The following is a 9,610-nucleotide window of genomic DNA, read 5'->3' as shown; positions in this document are numbered from 1 at the left end:
ATGAGCAGCAGCTCCTCTGTGTGGCTGTGGGCTCACTGGGACAATACCTGCAGGGTGATTTGCTGTTTCCACCATGGAGGTCTCATTACACCGCTTAATGAGCAGGCGTTTGGGGTCTGCCTGGTGGGTGGGAGAGCTCTGGCACTGAAATGTCTGCACGTTGGCAGCATTCGAGTGGCTTTGGTGCTCAGCATCACCCGGGGGTTGCTCGAGGATGTGCTTTCCTACCCCTGTGATGCATGTCCACCTTTCCTTCCTCCCTGCAGGATGAACAAGCGATCGTTTCTGGGAACCTGGATGGCCCTGCTGGTGATAGGTGTGCAGCAGAGAGGTGAGTGTCTCCTGCTCGGGGGCTGGGAGGCCAATGCTCATCAGCTGCTCACCTTGGGGCAACTGGGGTAAACTTAGTGCTTCCCAGGGGGAGGGACTGTCCATTTTAAGGGTGAGTGTGAAGCAGGGAGGTGGGTGCAGCTTGGTGGGTGTGCTGCACTGAATATGAAGCTGGCAAAGCCAGCACCATATACAGGCCACAGAAGATGTTGAGCTTGTTGAGCATTTTACATGTGTGTGCATGCAGGGCTTCTGTGCCTCTGTGTGTGTCATTTCCATGGGTTGCAATGGGCTGGCCAGCTGCTATGAAGCAGGACTGCTACAAAAAAGGAGTTTGAAAAATGTCTGGTGTTAGGGCTGCTGAGCAGGCCGACCAAGCTATGTCCAGTGAAGGGCAAACTGGATAAGCTGTAGAAAACAACACGGTGTGCTGGTCATGAGGTTCCCCTGGGGTGCCTGAAGGGGACATCTGACAGCAGACTGGGAGGTGCCTGTGGCAGGCTCACAGCAGGAAGCCTCTCCTTTTGCTAACACCCCCTTTCTCAGGGTGCATTTTGTTTTGCTCACATCTGGGCTAGATGAGGTGCTGAGCAACCAGCTCTGACCATGGGGTCAGCACTGCTTTGGGTGGGAGGTGAGACCAGCTGGCAGCCAGGGACCCCCTCGGAGCTGTGATTTTTCTGTGGTGTTGAAACTCACTAGTCTTGTGGACAAATAGAAGTATGTCCTGAGTGCAGATGAGCAGAACTGGAATTGTTCAGAGCCATGTAGCTCATGTCAGCCAAGACTGAATGTCATAAGGATGGGGCACTGCTTTGCTACTGCAAAGAGGGGAGGAGGGGGGAAGAAAACCCAGCAAAATACCCATTTGCTCTGTGAGGAGCCCCACCACTAGATAACTGGAAGAAAGGACATGAGATGACAGCAGAGATCTGTCAGGGGCTGGAATGGGACTCGTGCCCTGGGGCCAGAAGTGCCCACTTGTGACTCAAGCCGATGGATTTTAGCCTAGTAGAAAGTGTCAGGCTTGTATTGATTCTCATCAAAACCATCCTCTGAAGTATTTTCAGGAGAGACAATGACTCTTGCTGGCAGTGCCTTTTAGCAGGAAACCTGATTTTGCCAGTGTGGTGGTTTAACCTCCCCTGCCATGTGTTGGGAGAATCTGGAGGAAGAGAAAACAAAGCACCTGGGGGGGTTGAGATAAGGGCAGTTTAACAGAACAATGTAGAGAGAGGAGAGACAACTCTTTGGGCACTGGAGATGCTGGATTTGGGTGTTTTCCTCAGCAGCTGCAATGCAGAATATGCATGGTGGCCAAGTGCCAGTTGGGCTGGTCACTGTTAGGCTGCTGCCTCGAGTGCCAGGCACAGTGCACTCGAGGATGGACAACCCTGGGGCCCCCACCGTGGCCTCTGGAGTCAGAACCAGTCCTGACATTGCCATAAGGACTCTCTTCTCCCTCTCCTTCCAGCTCGCACCATGGCAAGTCTGTATCCGTTCTGGCAGAACGACACAAAAACACCCAAAGTTGATGATGGAAGCTCTCCCGAGATCAAGATCTCTGTCCCATTCATCTTTTTTGGCACCCCATACAGAAGCATTTACGTAAGTGGGGAAGCAGATCTTCCCTTTATTCTTTTCCTTGCCATTAGCAGCTGCATTTTAAACGTGCTTTCCCCTTCATCAGGAACTGGAAGATTTATTAGCACCTACCTGACAAGTTCTTAGATTTCATGAACTGATAGGTTTTATGATTAAGGAAGTCAAAGGTATATTTAATGGGCTAATGTTCATGGGGAAGGAATATAAAAGGCAATAAATTTTTTTTGTAGGTGTTTAAATGGTACAGCCAAGCTAAGGCCTTGACACAGGGAACATTATTCCTGTTGCATGACAAGAAACAAGAACATGTAGAGACCCATAGCAGGGAAAGAAAAGGACAATGCTTTGGACAAGCTGGTCTCTGTGGGTATGCCCAGTCCAAAGTGGGACACAAACCTGCCAGCCCTGTGGGTTCAAACTGAGGCAAAGACTCATTTGTTCCCCTGCCTGACCAGCTCAAGGGGGTTTCAGACCCTTGGGTGAGGTGGGAGAGGTCAGCATGCAGCGCTGCAAGGCCACTTGTTGTTTTTGGAGAGCATCCTCTGGGGAAGCTGCTTGTGGCACCATGTGTCACGCTGCTCTTGAAGGCAGCAGGCTCCATGCTTAGCTCTTTTTCCCAGGAGCCCTTGTGCCATGCAGCCCCCCATGTCATACAGCCAGGTCTCAGTGCTGCAGAGCTGCCCTCGCAAGGCTCAGTAAGACCCCAAGCTGAGCCATTCTGGGTGCTTCTGCTGCATTAGCCTGCAGGAGCCCTGTTTTGCAGCCTTTTCAGGAGTTTGTGCCACTTGGGGCTTCCTGCCTTTGGCTACCACTAGTAGGAAGAAGTTGACTCCCTGGCTCACTGGCTGTCATGATTATAAAACACCTCCTGCCTTTCCCCATGCATTTTCTGACAAAGCAGCAGCTTTGTGCTCCCCGTGGAGGCTCGTTCCAACGAAAGGGAGTCTCTTTGTGCAGGTCAACAACAACGGCGTGATCTCCTTCAACTCTCTGGTCAGCCAGTTCACCCCAGAAGCTTTCCCCCTGACGGACGGCCGGGCCTTCGTCGCGCCCTTCTGGGCTGACGTGCACAATGGCATCCGGGGAGAAATCTACTACAGGGAGAGCACGGACCCCGAGCTGCTGAGGAGAGCTTCCAAAGACATCCGCAAGCACTTCAAGGACATGTCCTCTTTCTCTGCCATCTGGATCTTCATTGTCACCTGGGAGGAGGTCACTTTCTATGGTGGAAGCAGCACAACTCCGGTAAGAGATCAAGCTGTGCTGCTGGATGGGTGTTTGTGATGGTTGAGTGTGTCTGTAGATCTGTACAACTGTCCTGGCCTTTGTGCATAGAATGGAGTTGCTCTGTGTAGCCGCTCCTTTGGGCTGGAGGAGTTCCAGTTTGGGCTGGAGTGGTCCTTGTGTTCTCGTGGGAGCCTGTACAAGTCTCCCTCCCTGCTCTCAGATCTCCTCTTCAGTGTTTGTAGGCACTGTGTCTAAACAAGGCTCTGACACCAGTTAGGAGTTCTCAGCTTGGTTATAGTCCAGTTATGTTTTGTTAGGTACAATTGCACATGTCTTTTTTTCTGCTGTGACACAAGACCTTCACTTTGCCCGTGCTTGCAGAGTGATAAAACAGAGCTGTTCCTGCAGGGGGCTGCAGGGACCTCGGAAGAAAGGCCTTTTTAAAGGAGCCCAAGTTTTGGCTGCTCTGAAATTGTGTGTGGACACTGAGCTAGGAAGGAGAAAACCAAAGGGACTAGTGACAGCATTTTTGGGATGACAACTCACCTGTCTGCGTGGGGAGGCTGATCCAGCCTGACCAGAGAGTCACGTTAGGAGCTGTGGTAGCTCTGTCACACTGCCATAAACGTGCGAGTCGTATCTCAGAGTTTGGGGACAGCAGTGTGATATTTTTCAGGGTGTGAACAGCTTTTAAATATCTGGTTACTCTGTGAGCTGTGACCACAGCTGATGCCAGGAGGTCTGTGCCAGACCAGTGGGGTGTTGCCGGTAGGGCCTGTGCGGAAGTTTGGGGCGCAGATAGCGAGCGAGGGATCCCTGCTGTCGTTTGGGGAAAGGGTTGTTTAGGATATAGCCTCTGCACTGTGAGTGCCAAAAGCTGGCTGCTTCTGTCTCGAGGACTTGGCTCTGATAAACAGTTCTGCCCTTCTCCATTTGTTAGAGAGGCTCGAGGTTTAATGCATATTTTTTGCCAGTCCTGACAGCACTTTCAGAAAAAAAGCCCAACATATATATATATATATATATTTGCAGACAGCAAGCAATATAGAGATTCATGTATTGCCTGAAGAATTACATTTGCAACACAATGCAATTTATTTTGTTTTAGAGCAGCTTTCCCGTTCAGCAGCAGCCAGGGCTCTGGGTTGGCACATGGAATAGCAGGGTACAACTTAAGCAGGAAATTCATTGCATTGCAGAGAAGCCACAGAAAACAATTTTGCAAACGTGACCTCGGGGACGCTGCAGTCGCTGCCTCTGGGGGACACCCGAGGGAACGGGCTCAGCTTTTGAGAGCCTTGTTAGATGGCTGGAGTGCTGTGAGCAATGAACAGGGGAGTGTTTCTGTTTGTGTACCTGTTTCTAACGAGGAGTGCCAGCCATCCTAAGGCTCCCACCACCCTCCGAAAGGCACCTGACTGGAGCAGGGTTTGTTGCTCCACTGAAGAGCTTTTGTTGTGCTGTCAGAGTCGTGTTGTCTCTATGTGTTAGTGCCTTCTAATCTCACGGTGGTGGGAAAACACAGGGTGTGCAGGTGTGCCAAGGTGGACCGAAGAGGAACCCACCATGGGAGGCAGAATCCCAGGGGAAGGACACAAGAGTCCAAGTGGTGGCTCCCCATCAGCTCGCTTCTCCCACTTGCCCTGGTGTGAACTGTGCTGTTTGCAGCTGCCGTGAGGCAGCTCTGCCCGCACTTCTCCATCTCCCTGACAGCTTGTACGTGCTGCTTTGCCTCTGTTTTCAAGTTTTCTCATGTCAGGAGCCTAATGCACCTTGGGAGTGACACCCTTTGTGGCATGGGAATAGTGAGTGTGGCCCTGGGGTCCCCTCCTCAATCCTCAGGTGTTGATACTCACCCCAGCCCCAGTAATTGAACTAGCAGGTTTGCTGTAAGGGAGTGTGGTGCAAAGTGACCCCCAGCCCCTCGGTTCTGGCACCTTCCCTGGGTCCCTTAGCACACGGGACCTGTTGTTAATGTGGAGCTGTTCAGCTCTCTTCATTTGCCCCTCTCAAGGGGAGAGGCCTCTTCTTTCTGCACAGCCGTGGCAGAGCTTGCCCGGGCCGGCACCGGCGTGAACGTGTCTGGAGTTTTCGGGGCTGGAAATGCAGAGTCATTTCAGCTGAAAGGGAGAAGGCCAGCAGCGGGTTGAGCAGGTAGCGAGGGGATTTGGCAGCCTAGCAAAGTGCATAATACACATGGCTGGCTTGGATGTAATCCGCCGTTAACAGCGTTGTGGGACACGGGTGCAGGAGGGAAGCGGATGAGATAACACGGCCAGGAATAAAGCTAAGACAGGGTAATGAAAGATAACCAGTCGAAACAACCCCAGTCCTGCCCAGCGTTTCTTCCCCACGAGCTTATTCTCTTGCTGCCACCTATTGGTGTACAGCTGGATGGGAGACAATCTTGTCATCCTCCAGGGTGGAGGTGGCTCAGGGCTGGGAGCTGGCAGAGCTGCAGCAGCGAGTGCGGGTGTATTTCAGCCCCGTTGGGCTGCTGCCACTCTTCCCCACGAGGCTCCTGCAGCTTGCCCAGGCCAGAGATGGATGTGGTAGAAGGGCAGGCAAGCAGTGTGAGAAGGGAAGTCTCACCTTGTGAATGTGCTCGTGGTTTTCAACAGGTAAACACGTTCCAAGCCGTCCTGATCACTGACGGGGTGTCGTCTTTTGCCATATTTAACTACCATGAAATCAGCTGGACGACGGGGACAGCCAGTGGAGGGGACCCCCTGACCGGCCTTGGAGGGGTGATGGCTCAGGTGAGGCTCTCAATTCCAGGTTCCCATCTCTGTTTCACTCATATCCAAACTACCTGAACTGAAATCACTGAGAAGAGACTTTAAAACTAAAGAATTTAAGCTCAGGAGTTATTGTGGGGAACAGAAAAGTGCAGGAATACCTCATCACTTCCTGCTAGCAAAGATGTGTGATGAAATTGGCTCTCTCTCTGTTTTAGGCTGGCTTCAATGGTGGAAATATCACCAACTTCTTTAGCATGCCAGGCTCCAGAACCCCAGACATAGTCAGTATTGAAGAAACGACCAATGTCAACATCCCTGGGCGCTGGGCTTTCAAAATAGATGGCAGAGAAATAGATCCAGCCCATGGCTGCAGCCTGAGAGGTAAGGGGGAAGGAACGTTACTTTTTTTCCCTCAAGCTTTTGGGTGCAGTGTGACAAAAGACAATGCTCTTGGGGACGCTGGTGGAGAGGTGTCCAACTGTTCTGAGCTGCTGTGGATTTGCATTTTTGCCAAGGCATCCCCTCGAGCTGCAGGGACAGAAACACGGGAGCGGGGTTCAGGTCCTGTGTACATCTCCAGGTTGCTGCACGCAGCACAAAGTCCTCGCTTGGCAAAAGGCCTGGAAAAGAGGACAGAATTTTGTCATTCGTGTCAGTGTGGGCATGCCTTGTTTGGCAGGAGAGCATCCTCTGCAGCACGTGTGAAGAAACTGTCCTCAGCCATTGTTTGCCCTTTGTCATGTATGGTGTTGCCTCTCCTGAGGGCACATCAGCATGCTCATGAACGTCTGCAAGGAGTATTTGCAGCAAATTCTCAGTCTGGATGAGGCCTGACTTGGTAGCTCTAAAAAAAGCAAGAGGGCTCCTTAAATACTTAGGAGTCGTCTCTACTCTCGGTGTTGCTTTCAGCCACCAGCAAAGACAGGTGTCATTGGTGCTAGGTTGTTTTCCTTCCTGGGATTTTAGCAGCCTGGTGTTGCTGCAAGCCTCCATTTCTGCAGCCTAGAAGCAGAACCCTGTCTGGAAGTCAGGGGTGGGTGGGACTCAGGTGTCTTGCCAGGAATATGATGCCACCGAGCTGTCATCTCGGTTCTTTTCTGTGACTCTGATGGTGGCAATGGGAAAGACCCAGGGATGGCAATTTCCTCTTGCCCCCAGAGTAGGAAAGCTGATGGTGTGGTCCTTTTTCCCTTGTTTCTGCTGGAGGAATAGCAGGTTGTTGAGGCAGGACAAATGCCATGTCCCTGCCCCATTTACAGTGTCTGTGCATGTGTCACCAACACCATGGCAATATAGAGGGATTAATAGATGCACAGAGCAACTGCACAGGGGCTCTGCTGCAGAGAGATTATTGCATTGCCATTTGACAAACAGAACTGTCAGGCATGTCCACTTGTGCTCTGGGAGTCTTTCTAGCATGAGAACATCATCACTTGCTGATGGACACTAAAGCTGCCACTGCTCTGAAACATGTGACCTATGTCCTGGACCGTACCGAAGATGGGCCGTGAGACTCCGAGGCTCTTGTAGCCCCAGCAGAGGTTTCAAGTCCAAATACTCCAGCCAGTTCCACCTGCTTGACCCCAGGAAGGCAGGCTGGACTTTGCAAAGGTGCTGAAAACCAGTCTTGGCTTTGCAGGTGGCAAGAGCAGCATGGGGAGATCCCACCACTGAATCTGCATTTCACTGGTTGCCCTCCAAGAGAGGGGTTGCAGCATGAGGGGCTGGAGTTGAGGGGACCGATGGCACTCCTCGACCCAAATGCACCACACCAGGACAGCTGGAGCAGGAGCCTTTGCAAGTGGGTCTGGCTGAGAGGCGATGTCGCTTGTTGCAGAAAATGGCTTTTTTTGTAGGAGGCAGGGAAGAGAACAAAAAGGTTAGGAGAGGTAAACTCAGGCAGTGCACACAGAGGAAGCCACGCGTGTGAGAAGTGTGAAAGATGCCCAGATGGAGGAGAGGGAAACTCTCACGGGTGTTTGCCACCCTTGTTCTCCTGTCTTCTCTCTGCCTCTCACGTCTCTCGCCAGACAAACCTGCCTCCTTTTATAGCACCGCCGTGTCAGGAGTCTGCTCAGTCTGTTGCTGTGAGATCACTCATCGCTTCCCATCGCCGCTGCTGGATGGTGTGGAAGTGACTTATCAACAGCTCTTTGGTTTCATAACTACTATGAGTGCTCTCTGAATGGGAGCGAATTGCTTCTGGGCCACTGACGACGGAGCTGCTCTTCAGCCGGCCAGGTTGCGTGAATGGAGGAATTATGGAGATGGCAACAAAGCCAAAGGAGGGAGCAAGCACTGGAAATGGCCTCCAAAGGATGTGAGCTTTACCAGGGGCCTTCCCCTTTGAGAAAATCGCATGAACGCATCTCGTGTCCTGTGATATGGAAGCAGAACAAGGGTGGCCTGTGTCCAAAATGGAAGGAATAACAGAAGAAATAGCCTTCAAGTTAGCCAGCCTGCCCAGCACCGGTCCTGGATGGAGAGCCCTCACACCATCCAGTGGACTTGAGGGGGATGTACTGTACATTGAAAACAAAGCTTGTGATCGCAGGGCTTTGCTGAGTGGCTCTTGCTGGGAGTGTGCCCAAAGAAAGCAGCCGAGAAGCCCTGTAGTAGCAGGTCTCGATCGTAGGGTCAACAGACCCCTCTGAGGACCGGTGGGGTGCAGTTAGAGCGTGTGCCTCTGTGGAGAGAAGTGACATAGTGTGGGTTTTTCCCTTTCTGTCTTTCTAGGGCAGTTTCTCCGTCAAGGGGAGATCTTCTGGGACAATACCAACTGCACCACCAAGTGCCGCTGCCTGGACTTCAACAATGAGATTTTCTGCCAGGAGGTGGCTTGCGGCCCCTTTGAAGCGTGCGAGCCGAAGACCAAGTTCTTCCAGTGCGTGCCGGTGGAGAGCAGCACCTGCGTGGTGTTCGGAGATCCACATTACCACACCTTCGACGGCTTCCTCTTTCACTTCCAGGGTTCCTGCTCCTACCTCCTCACCAGGCAGTGCTGGCCAGGCTCCCAGCTGCCCTACTTCAACGTGGAGGCCAAGAATGAGAACCGAGGCGGCTCCTCCGTCTCCTGGCTGAGGGATATTTTTGTGGAGGTCTACTCACACAAGATCGTCCTCCCCAAGGGCAGCTTTGGGAAAGCAAAGGTAAGAGCCCCACTGAAAGGGGAGATCTAGCCAAGCTGGCTTCTCTGAGGAGGCGGCGAGACCACGTTGGCAGCCTGGAGAGTGTGGGATGGCGCTTGTGGGCCCCAGGCGTCCCTGGGGGAACAGGCGTGGTGGGGAATGCCTTGGGCTTATCCGTGTCTGTCCTTCTGTGCATGTCCCTAACCCTACGACCCCGTAGTGGGGCTGTATGGCTCCCGTCTGTGTCTCAGCACGAGGGCTCTGCTGCTTCACGTGCCGGCTCAGTTGTTTGACGTTGTTCCCGCAGGTGGACGACTTGGTGGTGTCCCTACCCATCTCTCTGGAACTGGGCGCAATAAAAGTCTATCAAAGCGGGTTGTCCACGGCCCTGGAGACTGACTTTGGCCTGCTGGTGACCTACGACGGGCAGCACTACGCCTCGGTCTCCGTTCCGGGCTCGTACATCAACTCCACGTGCGGCCTGTGCGGGAATTACAACAAAGACCCCGAGGACGATATCCTCCGCTCGGACGGGAGGCTGGCCGTGTCCGTGCCAGACCTGGGGGAGAGCTGGCGGGT

General features: G+C 52.8%; 1 protein-coding gene across 1 annotated transcript in view; it reads left to right on the top strand.

Annotated features, from left to right (window-relative positions):
- Positions 1–297: 297 nt before the first annotated feature.
- The window catches only part of TECTA (tectorin alpha), a gene marked incomplete at its 3' end in the record, with an annotated part of 10,683 nt that continues 1,370 nt past the window's right edge, over positions 298–9,610 (top strand). The window contains exons 1-7 of the mRNA XM_008940576.1: positions 298–331; positions 1,805–1,938; positions 2,893–3,180; positions 5,784–5,921; positions 6,119–6,284; positions 8,640–9,052; positions 9,339–9,604. Of these exons, the coding sequence (XP_008938824.1) occupies positions 298–331; positions 1,805–1,938; positions 2,893–3,180; positions 5,784–5,921; positions 6,119–6,284; positions 8,640–9,052; positions 9,339–9,604 (1,439 nt within the window). The remainder of the gene's footprint in view (positions 332–1,804; positions 1,939–2,892; positions 3,181–5,783; positions 5,922–6,118; positions 6,285–8,639; positions 9,053–9,338; positions 9,605–9,610) is intronic.

The sequence above is a fragment of the Merops nubicus genome, unplaced genomic scaffold (assembly GCF_000691845.1).
Source record: "Merops nubicus isolate BGI_N331 unplaced genomic scaffold, ASM69184v1 scaffold27335, whole genome shotgun sequence".
NCBI classification, from domain to species: Eukaryota; Metazoa; Chordata; class Aves; order Coraciiformes; family Meropidae; genus Merops; species Merops nubicus.
This window is presented reverse-complemented; position numbering and strand designations above follow the sequence as displayed.